Source organism: Littorina saxatilis, linkage group LG4, assembly GCF_037325665.1.
Source record: "Littorina saxatilis isolate snail1 linkage group LG4, US_GU_Lsax_2.0, whole genome shotgun sequence".
NCBI classification, from domain to species: Eukaryota; Metazoa; Mollusca; class Gastropoda; order Littorinimorpha; family Littorinidae; genus Littorina; species Littorina saxatilis.
Genome location: NC_090248.1, coordinates 7409943 through 7433679, shown reverse-complemented (window position 1 = coordinate 7433679; position 23737 = coordinate 7409943). Strand labels below are relative to the sequence as shown.

Genomic DNA, 23737 nt, shown 5'->3' with positions numbered 1-23737 from the left:
CACCCCAATGTAGTGTACACGAAGGAACCTCGGTTTTTTGTCTCATCCGAAGCACTTGAACCCACCACCTAGGTTAGGAAAGGGGGGAGAAAATTGCGGCCTGACCCAGGCCTGAACACGCAACCTCTCGCTTCCGAGCGCAAGTGCGTTACCACTCGGCCACCCAGTCCTAAGGCTCCCTCCCTTTTTAAGACCCGATTTTCCCAGATTTTGGGAGGTCTTCAAGGGGGTTTTGCCACTGTACACTCAAAACATTTGTTCCAGAGAATCAAAAACTAAACACACTTTTAACATGCCCTTCACCCTCACGCCATTTCTATGTCAAAAGCCGTCAGAAAATCTCCAAGAGAAGTGTCCTAGCTCACATTGCTCCACGGTATGTTGACGTTCAATCCCCTGCCTGTGTCTTTTCCCACGTGGGTGTGTCCTGCCTCTCGGCTGCCGGGGAAGAAGGAGCCGTTCTCGTAGCGATGGAGCGAAATGTAGAGAACGCTGAAAAACATTGATTGCCTCATATTGTGTAATGTTTTCCCCCCTTAATGTCAAACAAAGTCATAAACAATTAAACGGAATGCAATATTTTTTAACAAACAAAAACTTAGGGTCAGAAATAAATATTGTCGTTTATTATTGGTTTCTTTGTTGTCTTGTTTATTTTTTTATTATATGCTAGTTTCGTTGGTTTTGTTGTTGTCATTAAAAAAAGACAAATAAATCGCCCAATGGATATTTTTTTTAAAGTTACAAGCTTCATTAAAGTACAAGGTATTTTACAATTTGAAAGACCTTGCATAACCTGGTGGAGCAAACAAAACCCGAAATACAAGTCAAACAAACCAAAAAAGCAATGAACAGAAAATGCATGAAGTACCTTGGATCATTGTAGAACATGTGTTGCGTAGCATTTCCATGATGTACGTCCCAGTCCAAAATCAGTATTCTGAAATATTCCGAGATTCTGGGATCAACAACATTTTCTCTTCTGGTGAGAGTGAGACAGGTGGTGGGGAATAAAACTTGTCAAGGTTCTTGGTTCCCTATTAGCTCATTTTTTCAAGCAGGAAAACACTTGAGATTGTGTAAACACACAAACATATACATAAACACACATATATGCAATCAAACACACACACACGCATGTGCATGTACGCATGCACGTACACATGCCCACACATACATACACGTGTATGTATTCAAGTACACATGCACACACACACACACTCTCTCTCTCTCTCTCTCTTTCTCTCTCTCTCTCTCTCTCTCTGACAACCCCCCCCCCCCCCTCCACCTTTCCCCAATGGTTTGAAGGTTTGAATATATATGAATCTGGCTAACGTATAACAAGCCATTCAGTGTTGTCTTCCTCCCCTTCCATTGCCTATAAACCTCACACACCCATACATGCACTCTTCATCTCTCTGCGCCCCGCCTACCCTCCTCCCCTCATTAGCCCCGCCTACCCTCATCCCCTCATGAGCCCATCCCTCCCTCCTTCCTTCCTCACACCTTTTGATTCCAAACTTCCTCTGAGCGCAGGCAGCAGCGATGGCGACGTTGTTGAAGAAACAGAACCCCATGGCCGCATTGCACTCCGCGTGGTGGCCCGGCGGTCTGCGGACAGGATGAATACATACAGGGGAACCCCCTTTTAAGATCCCCTCCCCTGATCCCTCCGCCTTCAAGATCTGGATTTTTCAGGTTTTCTGTTCATAACCTCTGTAAATTTACCTCCATTTTAAGACTACCTCCATTTTAAGACTCCCTCCTTCTTCAGACCTGATTTTCTTATATTTTTAGGTCTTTAAAGGGGGGTTAGTCCAGATTAGACTGCACAACTTAGAAAAGCTAAACCTTCATGCGTGTAAATTACATTGTAAATTGACCTGCTGTCTTCCCCTTTACTATTGAATCATGTTTAACTTGAATAAAATCTTGTTAGAACCAAAGAGAAGCTGTTTATTCTGCAGAGTTCCAACTGTTGGTTGCTCTAACAATTCACTTTATTGCTGTCGTTGGAAGTGGGTCTTTTTCTCAAACACTTACCTGACAACAGCCACTCCATTCTGGGCCTGCGACAGAGGGAAACAACACTTTATTAACATTTTTGAAAGCGTACATTTTCCTTAAATTTCTAACTGAAAGTGGACCCAGGCAACGTCTAGCTAACAAACAAAGAAGCTCCTGCACAATAGTGTTCTTCCCCCTGCACACCACAGTCAAAGGTGTGACCCACCATAACCCAATGCCACCCACTCAAGAACCCATATGCACACCACAGTCAATGGTGTGACCCACCATAACCCAATGCCTCCCACTCAACAACCCATATGCACACCACAGTCAATGGTGTGACCCACCATAACCCAATCCCTCCCACACAACAACCCATATGCACACCACAGTCAATGGTGTGACCCACCATAACCCAATCCCTCCCACACAACAACCCATATGCACACCACAGTCAATGGTGTGACCCACCATAACCCAATCCCTCCCACACAACAACCCATATGCACACCACAGTCAATGGTGTGACCCACCATAACCCAATCCCTCCCACACAACAACCCATATGCACACCACAGTCAATGGTGTGACCCACCATAACCCAATCCCTCCCACTCAAGAACCCACATGCAGATTCTGGAACACCTAAATGCCAACTGCTGGAATCTATCATAAACTCTTGCCAGATTTGTCAGCAAGTTACAGCTTGCATTAGATTTAAAAGCAAGAACTACTCTGTGAAAAAGAAGTAGCAGAGAACGCGCTAGTTTTCAAATAAACATGGAAGGCATATGCAACGACAGGAAAAAAGTGCATCACAAAAACATATTATTGCATGCTGACTTTTGCAGGATGAAACATTACCTTTTGTGAAAGACTTGTTTTCATTGCCAGACATGCAATGGTCACAGGACAGCAGCTGAGGTTATCTAATATGCCTAACAGCCATGGGTATGTGCGTTTTCACACAGAATAATCATTGGAGAAAAGAGGAACATTATCTGTGCGTATGTTGTACACTTCGCCATTAGAAAAACGTGGCAGTAAGTTTAAAAATTTGTCAAATACGCAAAAATAGAGCATTAAAGCGATCCCTGACTGCAAAAACTAGTAACCTGTCGTGCCAAAGAAAAACATGCAACCCCTTGCAGGAAAGTAGAGCTTACCTTTCCCGACAAGACGGCTTCCGTCACCTGAAGGACACATCCCGCAGACAACAGTGCGCAGCTGTACGAATCCTGCAACACAAACACGTACACCCTTCAGTATTTCTGACTTTCACAACAGGAAAGTACAGTATAACTGCTGTTGTTACGGGAGAACTAAACCCACTCTAATCACATAGTCTCTTCTTTTCCCCAGTCACAAAAGAACAAATACATAATTCGCTTGCCAGTTCTCCACATCGCTAAAATATCTAATGGTATTGTACCTGTGAGAGAATTAAGGGGCTTAATCATATAGCTCATACCAGAAAAAATTCACATGGTACAGTACCAGTTCATGACTGAAGGTCAAACACTCAAAATACTTTGGCATTACTTGTACAGTGGCATGTTCAAATTCATGTTTATTAGCTATTCATTTGAATCATTGTGTGCTTTACGCCAGTGGCACTGATAGGCAAGCTTTCTACGTCTTGGATAAAAATTCACACCTCACTATACCTCACTATGTTCATAACCCAATTATTTTAACAAGAATTTTCGTCCCTCCGTTTTTACAAGATGGAGAACACTGCTAACATAATATAATCTTAGGGGTGTGATTCGTCTTTTAGAAAAAAGATTCTAAAACACACGGCAAACAAATGGAAAGTTTCTTTAAAATAAATGTGGACATCCAAGTACCAGAGAGTATATTGAATGTTACCTGACACATGTAGATAGAATTGTACTTTTTCTCCCGGGGTCTGGATCGTAATGCTTCATCCTCCATCGAGGCTGATTCCTTCATTGCCTCCAAGTACTGTTCCCTGCAAAACAACACACATCATTTTCTTGATTAGGCCAAAAAAAATAATAGGTGTGGTTACGGTAACATAGCCAAAAAAAATAGGGTAGGAAGGTAGGCAATCACTTTTTTTTTTAAAACTTTTTTTTCTAATGTGTACAAATTAAACCTACTTGACAGGGAAATAAGTGTGCGACTCGGGCGCTTTCGCTGTCATTGCGTTTTCTGCACTCGTTTTCTTGGTTTTTGTGGTGGTTTTTTTTTTACAAATGTAATAAAAAGTTATAGGGTCGGCCCCTAAAAATAGGGTAGGTCGGGTTACCGTAACCACACCTATTTTTTTTTTAGGCCTTATCTTGCTTTCACACAAAAAAACAGTTGCTTTTTCCATGACAACAAACCAAAACAAATCAAACAGAATCATTCTAAACGTTCTTTCTTTCTTTATTTATTTGGTGTTTAACGTCGTTTTCAACCACGAAGGTTATATCGCGACGGGGAAAGGGGGGGAGATGGGATAGAGCCACTTGTTGATTGTTTCTTGTTCACAAAAGCACTAATCAAAAAATTGCTCCAGGGGCTTGCAACGTAGTACAATATATGACCTTACTGGGAGAATGCAAGTTTCCAGTACAAAGGACTTAACATTTCTTACATACTGCTTGACTAAAATCTTTACAAACATTGACTATATTCTATACAAGAAACACTTAACAAGGGTAAAAGGAGAAACAGAATCCGTTAGTCGCCTCTTACGAAATGCTGGGGAGCATCGGGTAAATTCTTCCCCCTAACCCGCGGGGGGTATTCTAAACGTTCTAAAAAGTGTAAATCTGTGTTCAGAAATACTCAAATAGCTACCGCAATCACTGAAAAACTCAAAATAAACTCTGTCATTATATACAGATGAGTCATCTTTATCATGATGTTTATTGATTACAGAATATTCCAAGGATTTCAACTACAATACGCACCTGCTGTTTTCCTAGAAAAAATAACGTATCAGAGTAACTCACTTGTGCACCGTCAGAATTTCTTCGTCTGTCGCAGAACGAGACTGTAAAAAAGAACAAAGAAGAACAAAGAAATAAACAAAAACACATAAGAATCACATGATGTTGTGCTCTGTGATTATACTAACGACATTAAAAACAATTTACCTTGAGCTCCAACGTCATCATGTACATGCATGACTACTGTAAGTTCACTAACTTTGCCTTGAAAAAAAAAGAATTCCTTTAAAAAAAAAACTACCCACCAACTACACCTATTGACCTCAGAAGAGAATGGAATTCAATTTTCCAGTTTAACATATTCAGCTTACTGGACAATAAAGCGTGTTTTAAGGTGATCTTTAATTGAGCCAGAAGTCAATTTCGTGGTGTTTTATTACGAAAAACTTAATGCTAAAACTTTGTGCAGTCAGTTTCGTAAATTAGACTTCCCGACTTTAGTAAATTTCACCCAATTAATTTGAGGCTTTAGTGTAACTTTTGTTATTGTCAAAGAGTTTACCTCCAGTTGCAGGCATCGACTCAGCAGTCCCCATTCTCTGTGTTTATCAAAGATGCTGGAAATACGCTTTGGTCTCTCTGGATGCGTGCTGAAATTTGAAAAAGAAAAGAAAACTGAAACAAACTGAGGAAATTTCAAGTCTGCTGGGTCATGCAAGAATGGGTCCTGTGTACAAAGACACCTTGAATACAATTTTTCAAATTGTGATCATTTCTAACTGCAAAATAAAAGAATGCACAAAAATACAAAATATCCAGATCATTTAATTAATAATTGCATGATTAATCCAAAAACATATTGACTTTTGGTTTGTTTGAAGGCCATTACTTCCACAGGACTATACCCTGTTGTTTTCTTCTTTTTTTGTTCGTATTCCTTTTCTTTATCTACCATATCCCATCAGTTCAATTTTTGAATAAAAAAATAAAAAAAGCAACTGCATTCCCTCTCTAGCTGTTCTTTCTTCTCTATCATTCAGCAGTGTGATTTTCTTAGCATAAACACAACAATCAGGTGAACATCATCTGAATACCATTACCAGTTGAGAAAATCCAACATCAATTTCTTGTGTACGATCAACTGAAATATCAAACTGTTCATAAACAAATCTCAGCGCAAAGGGTATCTCAAGGTATAAAGTCAGCTAAATCCTGTTTGTCCTCAAATCAAGTTAAAAAAAAAACCGTACAGTAAATTAATAATTTATGACAGCAGACTTCCACTAACTCGCGGTCCACTAAATCGCGAATTCGGCTATATCGAGGAGACCTCTTGGACCCCGAAAAAAACAGGACCGACCTTTTAAAAAAATAAAAATAATTTATTTTTTTTACAAAATTAGTCACGTAAAGGCCAAAAATTAGTACAGATCATGAAAAAAATTTCTATCATAATCACGCTATCTCTCTCTGGGTCCGATGGCCTTTCATCTTGCAGTAAATTGTCATTTCATCTTATCAGTCTCTCTCTCTCTCCCTCAGTCTCTCCAAATAGCGTTCTACGTGTGTGTGTTTTCAGGTTATGTACATTACGGGTTGATCGAGACCTGCGAACAAAAGAAAAACAAACCTTTCACACGCACGTGCCCCACTCAGTCAAGAACTTTCATGCCACGATCGGTATCGTCAAATTGGCCACGTGCCTATAGAAGTTAAGTGTCTGACCAGTCAGTATGGCCAGTCAGGCGTGCAGTTGAACACTCGAGTCCAGCTAATTGCGATCTCTGCTAGACGGTCCGGGTGGCCACAGGCGCTAATCAAGTGCTTAAACTGCGCTTCAGTCTTCTGCAATCTAGTCAGGCATGCAATTTAACACTCGAGTCCCGCTAATCGCGATCTCAGCTAGACGCCCCGGATTTTCTACAGGCCCCATGAAGTGCTTCAGCTTCTTGCGTTTCCAAACGAAATAAAATAATGTGGTAATTCACCATGGCTTGCGTTCTGTTCATAGTTGTCAGTTAGTGTGTGTGTGTGCAGCAGTGAGTCGCTATACGCTGTGTCTGTCTGTGTCTGATTAACTAGTAAGTTTGTGACGACGTATGAGTCGGAGAAAAAAGAAAAGAAATCGTCATCTGCTGATAAAAGAAAACGTGTCCTCGCAGTTAATCTTTTGAGAACTTAGTTGCCAACAGAAGCGTCACACGCACGCACATACACACACATGCACTCACACGGCAAACGCACACACGCCAACATGACGCTCACAGGCTTTTTGTGACCAACAAGGGAAATAACCGCGTTTTTCTCTGACTCAGAAGAGAACGCGGTTTCTTCCCTTTAATTGGACCCCAAACTGCATCGCGAATCGGATATATCGCGATCAAAAATCTTTGGACCCCAAAGACCGCGAGTTAGTGGAAGTCTGCTGTACATTTATTTATTAATTTCAGCAGACCAATTGGTCATTTCCATACAAAACATCTGCATGCATGGGAAGGATTAACATATAAGCAGGGCTGAATCAAATTCACTAAAAATCTAGTTTATTCTTACTGACACACATACAGTCTGTTTACATAGTTTTTATCATTAGCAACCACTCTTATTCAACAATGCATTAACACAGTAAATTTACTGTAAGTCGTTTCTTGCAAATAATCCGATACTTCTGAAGACAGCAGTTGCTTTGAACAGTTATCAACATAACTTCTTGGTTCTTAGCAAAATTTACCTTGCAGCTCCGCTCAAACAGCATATCCTGTGTTTTTTAATTATATTGCCAACACGCCTATAAACGCTAACAAGGCATCAACAAAAATTCAAATTATGTGAAAGAGCGATTCTTTCAGCTTGGTTGACTCACAGCACTTTCCTTTGGTTAATGACACATCTGTTTATCAACAACCGTTGATGCATGCACAGGGACTGTTTAATATATTGTGCTCAGACAAGTGAAATACTTACGGCAGGTGTGTATCATAGCTGTGAAATTCACTGCAGAGAATACCCATTGTTAGTGACATGAAACATTGACTCCTCTCTACAACAGGGATATAGTCAAACCTGCCATGGTGACCACCTCTCTACAACAATCACCTGCCCTGGTGACCACCTCTCAATAACAATCACCTGCCCTGGTGACCACCTCTCTAAAAACAATCACCTGCCCTGGTGACCACCTCTCAATAACAATCACCTGCCCTGGTGACCACCTCTCAATAATAATCACCTGCCCTGGTGACCACCTCTCAATAACAATCACCTGCCCTGGTGACCACCTCTCAATAAACCGGCAGGGTTGGCCTAGTGGTAAGGCGTCCGCCCCGTGATCGGGAGGTCGTGGGTTCGAACCCCGGCCGGGTCATACCTAAGACTTTAAAATTGGCAATCTAGTGGCTGCTCCGCCTGGCGTCTGGCATTATGGGGTTAGTGCTTGGACTGGTTGGTCCGGTGTCAGAATAATGTGACTGGGTGAGACATGAAGCCTGTGCTGCGACTTCTTTCTTGTGTGTGGCGCACGTTATATGTCAAAGCAGCACCGCCCTGATATGGCCCTTCGTGGTCGGCTGGGCGTTAAGCAAACAACAAAAAAAAAACCAAAAAAAAACCTCTCAATAACAATCACCTGCCCTGGTGACCACCTCTCAATAACAATCACCTGCCCTGGTGACCACCTCTCAATAATAATCACCTGCCCTGGTGACCACCTCTCAATAATAATCACCTGCCCTGGTGACCACCTCTCAATAACAATCACCTGCCCTGGTGACCACCTCTCAATAACAATCACCTGTCCTGGTGACCACCTCTCAATGACAATCACCTGCCCTGGTCCACCTCTCAATGACAATCACCTGCCCTGGTGACCACCTCTCAATAACAATCACCTGTCCTGGTGACCACCTCTCAATAACAATCACCTGCCCTGGTGACCACCTCTCAAAAACAATCACCTGCCCTGGTGACCACCTCTCAATAACAATCACCTGCCCTGGTGACCACCTCTCAATAATAATCACCTGCCCTGGTGACCACCTCTCAATAACAATCACCTGCCCTGGTGACCACCTCTCAAAAACAATCACCTGCCCTGGTGACCACCTCTCAATAACAATCACCTGCCCTGGTGACCACCTCTCAATAACAATCACCTGCCCTGGTGACCACCTCTCAATAACAATCACCTGCCCTGGTGACCACCTCTCAATAATAATCACCTGCCCTGGTGACCACCTCTCAATAACAATCACCTGCCCTGGTGACCACCTCTCAATAACAATCACCCGCCCTGGTGACCACCTCTCAAAAACAATCACCTGCCCTGGTGACCACCTCTCAATAACAATCACCTGCCCTGGTGACCACCTCTCAATAACAATCACCTGCCCTGGTGACCACCTCTCAATAACAATAACCTGCCCTGGTGACCACCTCTCAATAACAATCACCTGCCCTGGTGACCACCTCTCAATAATAATCACCTGCCCTGGTGACCACCTCTCTAAAACAATCACCTGCCCTGGTGACCACCTCTCTAAAACAATCACCTGCCCTGGTGACCACCTCTCAATAACAATCACCTGCCCTGGTGACCACCTCTCAATAACAATCAACTGCCCTGGTGACCACCTCTCCACAACAATGACCTGCCCATTACAACCAACCCACAGGATCCCTGATCAAAAGATATTTCTATACTAAACATTTCCATAGCAACCACCTGTCTATAACAACCACTTTTCGTCGGTCTCTTGGGCCAACTTTATACAAAAATTTGACCGTAATTGTCATCCCAGTATTATCAACCTGCAGAGATCTGTTCGGCATTGGTGGTCAGCATAATGCCTAAATTTACTTCCAATTCCAGAAAACTTTGTTGTCTTTTCTACACAGCTGCCAAACTTTTGCCACGGTGGGAGAAAGGTGTAACCAAGGACTCTAAAACTTTCCAAAACTGCCGAACATTTTTATGGCAATTTTGGCAAATTTGCTGAGGACAAAAAATCATAGCATGTCAAAATTGGTTGGTTTTCCCACACAACACAAACATAATTGCCCGCTCAGTAAGCTGATACTCGAGTTTAGATAATTGCCCGCTCAGTAAGCTGATACTAGAGTTTAGATAATTGCCCGCTCAGTAAGCTGATACTAGAGTTTAGATAATTGCCCGCTCAGTACGCTGATACTAGAGTTTAGATAATTGCCCGCTCAGTAAGCTGATACTAGAGTTTAGATAATTGCCCGCTCAGTAAGCTGATACTAGAGTTTAGATAATTGCCCGCTCAGTAAGCTGAGACTAGAGTTTAGATAATTGCCCGCTCAGTAAGCTGAGACTAGAGTTTAGATAATTGCCCGCTCAGTAAGCTGAGACTAGAGTTTAGATAATTGCCCGCTCAGTACGCTGATACTAGAGTTTAGATAATTGCCCGCTCAGTAAGCTGATACTAGAGTTTAGATAATTGCCCGCTCAGTAAGCTGATACTAGAGTTTAGATAAATTAACAAATCTCTGTTCCAGAACAATTTCTACTCACCCATCAAAAGGATTCTTGTGTTTCCTCATGGCAGCATCAAACACAAAGCAGGTTCTGAAAAACAGGTAAGAAACTATTAAACAATGGCGACTGCACGTGAGAGGGAACAATAAAGAGACCAAAAAGCAATGTACTCAACGTTAAAATGACGAACACGGAACGAATAACAGCGACGTTTCGACCTAAGGATCTTCTTCAGGCACAAAAACACAAAAATACACACACAAAAAAGAAGAAGACAGACGATAGAACAAATAAAGAGGAGAATAACTGAAAAGACAACTGCACTGCACAAACCAACAAATGACAAAGACAGAGAACCAAGGGAAGCTACTCGAGGGGAAGCCAACAATAACACAGGCAAGAAAAAAGAGTTGAAAAGCGACAGTTTTGAGGTCTGTAGACCAAACAAAATGTGGGGGGGGGGGTGAATGGGAACGAAAAAGAAAACTCACATACCCGTGCGGACACACACACACACACACACACACACACACACACACACACACACACACACACACACACACACGTGCACGCAAGAAACTCTTGAAGCAGACATTATAAAAATCAGGTGAGCTCATTAACTGGACATTTTCTGTATTTTACTGGTTATCATTTTCATATACTGTAAATCTGTATCGTTTTCTGTATCTGTATGTTGGGTTTTTTGTTTGCTTTTAGTTGTTTTTTTAAACTTTATTTGACAGTAAAAAAACAAACAAGAAGGGCAAAGCCCATACGACTCACATGCTTGACCTTGACCTTTACATGACCTTGACCTTCAGGGTCAAGGTCAAATAACTAAACCTAGTAATGACAGCATACACTAAGAACTGCTTTAGACATTTTTCCTACCAAAATACAATGTGACCTTGACCCAAGGTGAAGGTCATCCAAGGTCATGCAACACAAAGCTGTTCATTCAAGACATAGGAAGTACAATGGTGCTTATTGGCTCTTTCTACCATGAGATATGGTCACTTTTAGTGGTTCACTACCTTATTTTGGTCACATTTCATAAGGGTCAAAGTGACCTTGACCTTGATCATATGTGACCAAATGTGTCTCATGATGAAAACATAACATGTGCCCCACATAATTTTTAAGTTTGAAACAGTTATCTTCCATAGTTCAGGGTCAAGGTCACTTCAAAATATGTATACAATCCAACTTTGAAGAGCTCCTGTGACCTTGACCTTGAAGCAAGGTAAACCAAACTGGTATCAAAAGATGGGGCTTACTTTGATCTATATATCATATATAGGTGAGGTATTCAATCTCAAAAACTTCAGAGAAAATGGGGAAAATGTGAACAATAGCTGTTTTTTAGGCAACATTTATGGCCCCTGCGACCTTGACCTTGAAGCAAGGTCAAGATGCTATGTATGTTTTTTGGGGCCTTGTCATCATACACCATCTTGCCAAATTTGGTACTGATAGACTGAATAGTGTCCAAGAAATATCCAACGTTAAAGTTTTCCGGACGGCCGGACGGACGGACGTCCGGACGGACGGACGGACGGACGGACGGACGACTCGGGTGAGTACATAGACTCACTTTTGCTTCGCATGTGAGTCAAAAACAACGTGCAACACTTCCACAGCCCCAACCCCCTCCCCTTCCTTCCACCCAAACTACACCCCCCCCTCCCCCACATCTCACCTCCCCCCCCCTCCCCCTCCCCCACCTAAGAAAGTTCTGAACATCGTCTGTTGATCATTCATATGAAACCTGAATGCTTCAATAACCGATTATTAACATCCATATCTATCCTTTAGACACAAACCTGTAGGGAGCTGTAGCTAGTGAGGTCTCGGCGATGAGACGGTCAATTTCACGCTGGAACTTCTTGATGACCTCCGCACTCTGCTGAGGGTAGCATCCCATGATCTCGTACTCGGCCGGACGGTTGTCAGGGGTAGCGAACTCTATTCCTTCCCTGGAACAGACAACTCTGATCAGACATCAACCTTTGCATTATGTCATGCCCACTGCAAACATTATTAAGAAAATGATATGTCTAAATGATGAAGAACCAAATCAAATTGCATCCCCTATTTTGTCAAATGTACAACAGTGATCCCTGCTTTGTGAGGCCCCTCCAATGAAAGGACACCTTTACTTGGCAAACTTCTCTCTCATCTTAACAAAAATATACCTGTCAGGAAAGGCCACCTGCAAGGTGGGGACACTTGTCCCAATGGTCTTGTATAACAGGTATCACTGTACTGTAGAATGAAACAGAAACAGTACCAGTAGATAGCTATATATACTCACTTTGGTGGTGAGGTGTTGACTTCATCAAAGGGACACGACTCTCCTTGCTCCAGGGTCTCCAGGACGTGGAAACACTGCCAGTGTGGCCGCAGGACTTTGACCACGTTCAGAATGCTGCTCATTATGCTGCAAGGAACGACAGGGGGATCAAATATGAATTGCTCAGCTTTTGTGTTGTGAAGCACATCTAAAAAGGGACCACAAGTGTGTTGCAAGCAATATTTCATTGATGTGTATTTTTGATATGCTCAGGGACACACATACTGCCTGATAAAACACATGCACACATGCGCACATGCATGCAAACTCACACACACACACACACACACACACACAGAGGAAAACAATCAGTCAAGGTCAGGTTTGTTTGTTTGTTTGCTTAACGCCCAGCCGACCACGAAGGGCCATATCAGGGCAGTGCTGCTGTGACATTTAACGTGCGCCACACACAAGACAGAAGTCGCAGCACAGGCTTCATGTCTCACCCAGTCACATTATTCTGACACCGGACCAACCAGTCCTTGCACTAACCCCATAATGCCAGACGCCAGGCGGAGCAGCCACTAGATTGCCAATTTTAAAGTCTTAGGTATGACCCGGCCGGGGTTCGAACCCACGACCTCCCGATCACGGGGCGGACGCCTTACCACTAGGCCAACCGTGCCGGTTTGTCAAGGTCAGGGAATAATTGGCCAGACAGACAGCATACACAAATGAACTGGCTTTACTGCAATCTCCTGAACTAGCCCCATGTGAGGTTGACAGTCTTACTGAACAAATCTCAAAATGGTTTTTCTTCTTTCTCTATTAGGGGCTATTTCAGTCGATAGCGGACTTTTGTCATTGTGGTCTTTCTTCCTGCTAAAAAAAAGGGGCTATTTTAGGAGACATTTTTCATTGTGATTTACACTCCATCACACTCCCTTACCTGTCGGAAGGTTCGGGCAGGGGAGGCAACTGAGGGCAGGGGTCACGCAGCAGGCTGCGCAGAGTGTGTGCACATCCTTCTGACAGCGACTTCAGGCAGTAGCCGCCCTGAAGACACAATGGCAATGCCAACCATAATCATAATCAAACACTTGTTGTTTTTCACATTTTACATAATTAATCATTTCAGCAAAGTTTTCAAGTCATCATTTGTCTGTTGTGTTTGTTTACACTTGAAAGAACGATAGATTGAGGTTCTCTGTATTGTATTTTATTAAACATCTCATTCCATCACTTAATTTGCTTTGTTTTCTACTCCCAAGCTGTATTGACAGCAGAATTAATGAAAAACAAAAACATGTTTGATTTTGGAACTTCCACACATATTTTCAAATACTTTTATTTGAGGCAGTGTAAGAGTCTGAGTGGCCGAGTGGTAAACGCACTTGCCTCGGAAGCGAGAGGTTGCGAGTTCGACCCTGGGTCAGGGCGTTAGCAATTTTCTCCCCCCATTCCTAACCTAGGTGGTGGGTTCAAGTGCTAGTCTTTCGGATGAGACGAAAAACCGAGGTCCCGTGTACACTACATTGGGGTGTGCACGTTAAAGATCCCACGATTGACAAAAGGGTCTTTCCTGGCAAAATTGTATAGACATATATAAAAATGTCCACCAAATACCCGTGTGACTTGGAATAATAGGCCGTGAAAAGTATATACTCGCGTAACACGCTTGAGATTTACTGGCCGATGTGAATGCGTGATATATTGTGTAAAAAATTCCATCTCACACGGCATATTGTAAACGCCATGAGCCTCCCCTCTGGGAGGGTATGTGCGTAGAAATACTCACTATAATAATAATAATAATAATAAGTTGACTTTGGGAAATGCTCTTTTAGCTAGCTTGAAAGCTTGTTTCCATGTTCTGTGTTAGTGTTTACTCTTTGCAGACAACACCGCTACAAATGACACCGACTGTACAGTGGAACCCCCCCTCTTAAGATCCCTGGATTTTTCTTCTTCTTCTTCGTTCATGGGCTTAGACTCCTACGTTCACTCATGTTTTTGTGCACGAGTGGATTTTTACGTGTATGGCCGTTTTTACCCCGCCATTCTGGCAGCATACGCCGATTTCGGGGGAGGCATGCTGGGTATTTTCGTGTTTCTATAACCCACCGAACTCTGACATGGATTACAGGATCTTTTCCGTGCGTACTTGGTCTTGTGCTTGCGTGTACACACGAAGGGGGTTAAGTCACTAGCAGGTCTGCACATAAGTTGACCTGGGAGATCGGAAAAATCTCCACTCTTAACCCACCTGCGGCCGGGATTTGAACCCTCAACCTTCCGATTAAGAGGCCGACGTCTTACCACCCCGCCACAGCGCCCGTCAGGTCCCTGGATTTAAGACGCCCTCCTTTTTAAGACCTGGTTTTCTCAGATCTGAGAAGTCTTAAAGGTGGGTTCCACTGTACACACCACATAACACTGACCTCCAGTACTGTACACACCACATAACACTGACCTCCAGTACTGTACACACCACATAACACTGACCTCCAGTACTGTACACACCACATAACACTGACCTCCAGTACTGTACACACCACATAACACTGACCTCCAGTACTGTACACACCACATAACACTGACCTCCAGTACTGTACACACCGCATAACACTGACCTCCAGTACTGTACACACCGCATAACACTGACCTCCAGTACTGTACACACCACATAACACTGACCTCCAGTACTGTACACACCGCATAACACTGACCTCCAGTACTGTACACACCGCATAACACTGACCTCCAGTACTGTACACACCACATAACACTGACCTCCAGTACTGTACACAGACGGCCCTCACACAGTGCGGACAGAAGGTGAACAAAGTGAGCGTAGGCGGCCGGCGTCACCTGCATCTCTCCCTGCAACGCGCACTCAAATGTTAACCACACACACACACACACACACACACACACACACACACACACACACACATACACACACACACACACACACACACACACTTAAGCCAACAACTTCCAATAAAATCTTTCAGACCAATTTTAAAATACCCCAACAGCTTTCTAGAACTAAAAGATGATTGAATGTATTCTTTGTTTGCATGTCTGTCAAGTGTTCTGTCCCCCACACAGCATATTACCTCTATATACCTGTCCCCCACACAGCATATTACCTCTATATACCTGTCCCCCCACACAGCATATTACCTCTATATACCTGTCCCCCCACACAGCATATTACCTCTATATACCTGTCCCAAGATAAGCTAATTTGGTCCTAAGAGGATGTAGAAGTCAGTCAGTCAGATCTAAAATAGACATTTTCCAAAAATTGCTCTGTTTTTTTTATGTATGTAATATGAAAGGGTTGTATTCCTTATTGCTAGAACTAAGTCTACAACTGCAACATAAGATACTCAAATACTCGGATAGTAACATCCACACACACATATATACAAGGAAAACAAATCAGATGTAACTGAACCCAGATTACAATGAAAAAGAACAAGAAGAGCAAACGCTCGATCGAGTCACTTTCGCAGTTCTGAATATTATATGAGGCATCAGATGGACAGGAAGAAATTGCTATTCACAACACAATGAGTCACGTTCACATAAAATTTGAGCCCGGTCACTTTTATAGTTTCCGAGAAAAGCCCAACGTTAAGTTGTGTGTTGCCGAACAGAAAAGGCTAGTTATCTCCCTTGTTTTTCTGATAACGTTCGTAAAAGGCTACAGATGTAAATACTTTGATGTAAAGAATAATCCTACAAAGTTTCAATCACATCCGATGAACTTTGTCAAAGATATAAAATGTCTAATTTTTCCTTTGACGCTGACCTGTGACCTTGAAAAAGGTCAAAGGTCAACGAAACCATCGTTAAAGTGTAGAGGTCATTGGAGGTCACGACTAAACAAAATATGAGCCCGATCGCTTTGATAGTTTCCGAGAAAAGTCCAACGTTAAGGTGGTGTCTACGGACGGCCGGCCGGACGGCCGGCCGGACAGACTAACACTGACCGATTACATAGAGTCACTTTTTCTCAAGTGACTCAAAAACTGACAGGAAAAAACTCAAATAAACAAACAAACAAGTGGTGTAAACGATCTCAACCTTGAAAGTGTTTAGAAAGTATAGAACTTTTTTGTAAGTTGAGTGCACATCACAAAATACAAGTGATACAATTGTACATTGTATTTGAAAAGTATTAATTTACTAATTCAAAGATACCTACCGGTTACCGTACTACTATAGCTGTCTCACTCCAAAAACATGGTCCCTTTTTCACATTTTAATTCTCAGTAATTAAGAAAGGTTGTCAGTCTACATTCATTGTTGGGCATGCTCTATAATTCCGTACCTAACGTCAACATCCAGTCAACTGTGGTTAAAATATTTGCTGTTCCTTTCATTGTTTGATGCCGCCTGATATCTATACCACCCATTTTTAACCTATTTAATACTGAAAGAAATTTCACGAATAAAAGTCAACATCCCAACTGTTGAAATCCATTTGTCACCTTCCGGTATATTCCATATATTAAACCGATTGATCTTTGTTTCAGCTTGTCAGTTTCCAGCCAACAATATGCTTCATCAGGCCGTAATTTTATTTATTAAGGAGATTTCTATAGCGCATAACTAAAAGCACTATGCGCTATGTAATACCAATGGGAACTATGCTTCAGCAGTCTATTTATCATAAAATTCTGTTAATTTTGAGTGACTTGCATCAGTACCTTTTCATCCCCAACGGCCGAGTCCAGTCCGCAAGAGACAACAACAACTTCTGGCTTAAACTGGACACAGACCATCACAGTGCCGTGAGGTTAGAAATGTTAAAATGCAAAAGATTCCAAGCAGACAAAAAAGAGTATAAGACTGAAAAAGGTTACCATCTAGGAGGGGGTGACAAAAACAAATGATAGCAGTGACTATTTCAGCACATTCAAGGCTGCATGAAGAACTTATTACCCAAAAGACACGACAGATTGGATTCCACTTTGCTGCTAGTACAGTGGAACCCCATTTTAAGACCCCCCCCCCCCCATTTTAAGACTCCCTCCTTTTTAAGACCTGATTATCTCAGACTTTTGGAAGTCTTAAAGGGGATTCCACTGTTTAGGAACAAAACTCTGCAACAGATAGACTCCTAACATTTAAAATCAAGAATAAAAAATTTTTAAAAATCACAAAATCTTGGCCTACTGGTTGAAAAACAAGATAAACAACAGAAAAAAAAGTTTGTCTGTTTGTAAATGCACAGCTATCATTGTGTTTTTGGACACCCCTCACATGCAAGAAAATATCAAAGTGTGTGGCTTAGTGACCACAATACCTCCGGACATCCAACGGCTGCATCATAACCTGAGGAAAGGATGACCACTTGAGGGGAAAACTGAAAAATGAAGACACAGTCAAAAAGTTCAAGGTTAGGCCTAACAAAAAAAATAGGTGTGGTTACGGTAACCCGACCTACCCTATTTTTTGGGGCCGACCCTATAACTTTTTATTACATTTGTCAAAAAAATACCCAAAACAACAAGTAAACGAGTGCAGAAAACGCAATGAAAACGAAAGCGCCCGAGTCGCACACTTATTTCCCTGTCAAGTAGGTTTAATTTGTACACATTAGAAAAAAAAGTTTTAAAAAAAAAAGTGATTGCCTACCTTCCTACCCTATTTTTTTTGGCTATGTTACCGTAACCACACCTATTATTTTTTTTGGCCTTATTGTCTCATCATCAGAAATGTTCATCTGCTTAAACAAAGTCAGTTTCTTCACATCAGCTGCCAAGAAGCTGGAGAAGCTGAAAGGGGTGAATTTAATTATCAACAACCTGCACCAATAATCAGTAGCTGTCCAATTAAAACTGTGTTGAAATAATTTGCTCCATGTCAAATATGATGGCACATGACGAAAGACCTGCATTGTGCAATCACACACACAGTGTAAAATTAACATTGAAATTTTCACAGCAGGTTTAAAGTGTGTGTGTGTGTGTGTGTGTGTGTGTGTGTGTGCATGTGCGCGCATGTAATGAGCGCTTTTGCTGCTAGCCCTGCTTACCTCCCCTGGCGCGAGCGCGACAGGACACGGGTGAAAAATCGCTTCTTTGCGATGTGTAAATCAATACTTTTCTATTTTATTCTGCAGCTTCGGTAACTGCGCATAGTCTTTATTGTTTTTTAAATTTGTGGTGTCGAGGTATGTCCGAATCATATGCTACCCATCTTTTACACATGGCGCAGTTACCTAAGCTGCAGAAATTAAATAGAAAAGTACCGATTTACACATCGCAAAGAAGAGATTTTTCACCCGTGTCCTGTCGCGCTCGCGCCAGGGAGGTAAGACGCTTCTCTCCCTTGGGCCAAGGGAGGTGACCAATGCTAGCAGCAAAACCGCTCATTGTATATGTGTGTCTCTCTCAGTGTATGTGTGTGTGTGTATGAGATTGAACGAGAAAGAGAGAGTGTGTATGAGTGTGTATTTGTGTTGGTGCGTTTGTGGTGTGTGTGTCTGTATAACCTGTTTACAAATGTATGTTTGAAACAACAGGGCTAAAAGCTTCTAGATATTTTTTCCCCTTTTTAAATACCCCTTTTTTCTTTCCCTTCAAAAATGTACCTCATAAGCAAGGGGCATAAGAAGCTGATGGAAAATGGCCATGAAGTCACTGTCCCCGAGCCCAGTCTGAAACATCATGATTAGAAACAATCTTCAAATTGAAATACACAAAGAAAGAAAAAAGGAAAGAAAGAAAGAAAGAAAGAAAGAAAGAAGGAAAACAATTTAAAGTTTGAAAAAAATGAATGAAAAAAGGAGGACCGACAGACCGAATTGTTTTTGGAAAAAGGCAAGAAAGAAAGAAAGCAAACAAGAAATTGTTGGAGAAGAGGACAAAAAGAAAGAAGGACAGAGACAATGGCACCCAAGTCAACGATCATTCTTCAGATGTGCATGCTTTGCATGAAACGTTGCTCCTTTTCTACCGTAAGCCTCAAATTTAAGGCATCGAGTCACTGCACTGAGAAACAAGAGGCGAAGCCTTCAAGGCTCACATAAGAAATCGACAAACAGTAACACAAACTCAATCACTCCGTCACACATACACACACACACACAGAAAGAGCATAGGTGAAACTGTGCAAGAAAGCCAGACACTAGATCTAGATCTGTCTGTCTGCATGTAGCCTACTTACAGGGACACGACTGCCAACTAGTCTCGGCCCGCTCAAAATATCAATGACCGAGACTTTCAGTAATTCCTTCGCGTGACGTCTAACCATTTTACGTCATAATGTGATGTCAATGTAATATGACATCTTCAAATGTTAAAAGTTTCTACCACAGACATACATACATACGCACGCACGCACGCATGCACGCACGCACAGACAGACTAAAGTTAGCACCGCATAGGCTACACTTACGTGAGCCAAAAACAAGACTTTAAAACCATAGCCCAGAAACAAACATATGGGAATGAAGTAGAATTTTCTGTCTTATTTCAGAAACACAGTTTGACTATAAATACTCACAGATATATAGTTCTCACCTGATTCAAAGGAACGTTGACATTGTATCCCTTCCCCTTGCCCTCTCCGATGAAGTCGTAGTCTGATTCACGCAGATTGGGCCAGAATTCACCGTGCTCGTAGCGGTGAATAGAGAAATACAACACTCTGCGAGAGAAGAGAGAAGAATAAAAAATAACAGTTGAAAACATTTTGCACAAACTTGAGAGGCGAGCTAAGTGAGTGAGTGTGAGTGTATGTGTGAGTACGTGCATGCATACATGTGTGCATGCGTGTTTGTGACCAAATATGCATGTCATCAAAGGATACCTGCAAAGTATAGGGACACCGGATTTCAATGCGTTAAGTATCACAAAATTTCAAAACTTCGAAAGACAGAACAAATCTTGGTGGTTTTTTGTGTGCATGTTTTTCAAAATCTGTTCTGCAAGAATGACATCTAAATCGTTATTTTGTCTAAGGCAAGTCCATTATACACATGTTAATTGTGCACTGTTAGATCTGGACTTACCTGGGATCCTGGTAGAACATCTGCTGTGTGCCCTGCCCATGGTGAACGTCCCAGTCCACGATCAGAACTCTGAAAACACACGAGGTCATGAAATCGCGATTTTCGGGAAATAACTGTCGGGATTATATGGATTCTGAAAGAGTGAATACCCTTGCATTTGCGAAGGCAAACATTGCCATGTGCTTCATGTGGACTTGTTTGAGACATGCCCTCTTACTAGTGACTGGCCTATAAATAATGTCACGTGGGAAATGTCACCTGGAGAAACTTTCCCATGTGACTCTACAGGCCTGTCACTAGAGAGAGGGCGTGTCTCAAACACGTGTACAGGAAGCACATAGCAATGTTTGTCTGTGCAAATGCAAGGATACCAACTCTTTCACAACCCATAGAAACCACACAGAGTTATTTAAGACAAACATTGCCAATGTTTTTACAGAGTGATGTTAAATAAACTATTTTAAGAATTAAGAAATTATTTCCAGAATTTGTCTATTGTACATGGTGACACCCCAAAAATGCCCAAAACTTCTATATAATGTAACATAAGTTCATTGAATTACTTCATATTTCGTTTACATTAATTTCAGATGATGAATGATTCAATTGCAATTGTTCCACGGTTCAGGAACCTCAGTGGCAGCAAACGCCACATGGTTAAAGGTGCAGTATCCACACAACTCTTACCTCTCAATGCCACGGTTCAGAACCTCAGTGGCAGCAAACGCCACATTGTTAAAGGTGCAGTATCCACACAAACTCTTACCTCTCAATGCCACGGTTCAGAGCCTCAGTGGCAGCAAACGCCACATTGTTAAAGGTGCAGTACCCACAGAACTCGTTCTCCATTGCGTGATGACCTGGTGGTCTGACCATGGCAAAACCATTTGTCACCTGCATAAAACACCTTTAGTTAGAGACTAATCAGTATCATATACAGTAGTACCTGTAATGAGGGACCCCCCCTCCCCCCCCCCCAAAAGAGGATTTTTTTTCTGTTGTCCCTTTGTTTATTATGTTGACCAAAATATAATGTACCTACAATTTCAAACACTTTCAGCAGGTTTTAGATTGCAGGTACCATTGTAGAACCAAACAGCATGGATAATAATAATGATTAGCTTTTCTAAACTGAAACCTCATCTTTGTTTTCGATTTAATGCCACACGCTCACACAAACACGTACACACACACACAAAGCCACAGAGGCAGACACACACACAGAAAGAAAAACTGTACCTTCTTCTGCAAAATCTGATCCATGAGTTGAATGGCACTACCAGCTGCCGCCAGTGTGCATTCAAAGGTAGCCTGCAAATAGATTCATCATCTCATTACTCTCTCTCTCCTCCCCCCCCCCCCCCCCCTCCCCCTGCCTTCCCAGGCACACACCAATCAATCAAGCAACAGTTAAAGGCTCAAGGGTTCGAATCTGGGCCGGGCCAGGCATCGGGTCAACTTAATGTGCAGACTCTTCTTCTTCTTCTTCTTCTGCGTTCGTGGGCTGAAACTCCCACGTACACTCGTGTTTTTTGCACGAGTGGAATTTTACGTGTATGACCGTTTTTTACCCCGCCATTTAGCGGTCCAACTGAATTTCACGCACTTTTGAATTTCACGCTATGAATTTCTCGCATTTCTTTCCACATGAATTTCACGCAGGTTTCCAGTTAAAATCTCTCCTTACTTGTCATTTGAATTTCACGCACACGCATGCACACGCATGCACGTATCCCCCCCTGCATCGGTGTGTTCGTGAGTGAGTCCCGTGTATAGACGCGTGAATACAAATCACAATTCAGCAAGACACGAATACCAACAACCAACATGGGAAATCCGTGGGAGTTTATACGTACGTCAAGACGGTTCGCTCACAACTCACAACTCACAATTCAGTTCCACTACACGGCTCATTTCGCCATGGCACAGCAAGAGACGAGCATCACGATAACAACAACCAACAGGGGAAATCCGGCAATTCTCAGCCGTGGGAGTTTATACGTCAAGGACCGTGAAACCAAGAAATCAAAGACATGGCGTTGTTGGATACGTGGATGTCCAGCGCGCTTGAAAACAAGTCTCGACTTCAAGGACCCGATTTACTCAAATGAGCACAATCATGAACTAAAGACAGAGGAAGACATTTCCGTCTCCGATCACGATCGGTCCGATCATCATCGGTCACGAGCAACTCTATCTCATATACACACACCCCAACGCATACACTACATGCGTGATTTTCAAAAGCTCACATGCGTGACTTTCAAAAGCTCACATGCGTGAAATTCAAACCACCAAATGCGGGAAAATCAAATGCGGGAAGACGAAAACATTTTTCAAATGCGTGAAATTCAAATGCACCCCCATTTAGGCAGCCATACGCCGTTTTCGGAGGAGATGTGCAGACTCAGGGACGGTATCCATGTTCCACCCCTGTGTCACCAATGTGGCACGTACAAGACCTCGGTCATTTTGCCATAAGTGCAGGTGGCTGATTAAACCTAAACAGGCATACACCTGGGTAGCAGGACTCTGTTGCTGCTAGCTTTCCACTGGGAGGAAGCGAATCTGAATTTCCCAGCGATGGGACAATAAAGTTATGAAAATAAAATGAACATGAAATGTTGCAAGGCTCGTTATGTTCTCACCTCATTTGCATACCAGGAGTCGTACTTCTTGGACAGTTCCTTCCTCTGTTCTGGCGTCATGGTGACCGTCTCCTTGCTGAGTTCCAGGTGACTCAGTGGGTGGTGCCACTGGATCTGATCTTCTGTGGCGTAGCTCAACTGCCCAGCGCAATGCATAAAACAAGACTTGTTTCCCTGTTTCACTTGATATAGTGACTACAATGGCTTGCTATTTGACACACGTTGTTTTTAGAAAAACTGAAATGTGCACAAAAGAGAGTTGGTTTATTAAATCACACGGGTGGTCCCTCTCACGTATGTAAGATATAACTATTTACAACATACATACATACCAGGACTTACACAGGT

At 42.4% G+C, this 23737-nt stretch overlaps 1 protein-coding gene across 2 annotated transcripts in view; it reads right to left on the bottom strand.

Moving 5' to 3' along the window:
* LOC138963865 (histone deacetylase 6-like) overlaps positions 1 to 23737 on the bottom strand; it is a 271276-nt gene that overhangs the window by 237619 nt on the left and 9920 nt on the right. Inside the window, exons 5-24 of one of the 2 annotated variants that reach the window (XM_070335720.1) lie at positions 23390 to 23527; positions 21981 to 22052; positions 21508 to 21635; positions 20742 to 20810; positions 20251 to 20377; positions 19320 to 19385; positions 18030 to 18089; positions 15500 to 15589; positions 13656 to 13762; positions 12728 to 12853; positions 12237 to 12389; positions 10450 to 10503; positions 5479 to 5566; positions 4980 to 5020; positions 3883 to 3985; positions 3177 to 3248; positions 2044 to 2069; positions 1507 to 1611; positions 872 to 940; positions 366 to 492 (exon numbers count right to left, since the gene is read on the bottom strand). In XM_070335720.1, coding sequence (XP_070191821.1) covers positions 366 to 492; positions 872 to 940; positions 1507 to 1611; positions 2044 to 2069; positions 3177 to 3248; positions 3883 to 3985; positions 4980 to 5020; positions 5479 to 5566; positions 10450 to 10503; positions 12237 to 12389; positions 12728 to 12853; positions 13656 to 13762; positions 15500 to 15589; positions 18030 to 18089; positions 19320 to 19385; positions 20251 to 20377; positions 20742 to 20810; positions 21508 to 21635; positions 21981 to 22052; positions 23390 to 23527 — 1821 coding nt within the window. Of the gene's footprint in view, positions 1 to 365; positions 493 to 871; positions 941 to 1506; positions 1612 to 2043; positions 2070 to 3176; positions 3249 to 3882; positions 3986 to 4979; positions 5021 to 5478; positions 5567 to 10449; positions 10504 to 12236; positions 12390 to 12727; positions 12854 to 13655; positions 13763 to 15499; positions 15590 to 17430; positions 17491 to 18029; positions 18090 to 19319; positions 19386 to 20250; positions 20378 to 20741; positions 20811 to 21507; positions 21636 to 21980; positions 22053 to 23389; positions 23528 to 23737 lie in introns of both variants that reach the window. The other variant, XM_070335721.1, reaches the window with a different exon arrangement.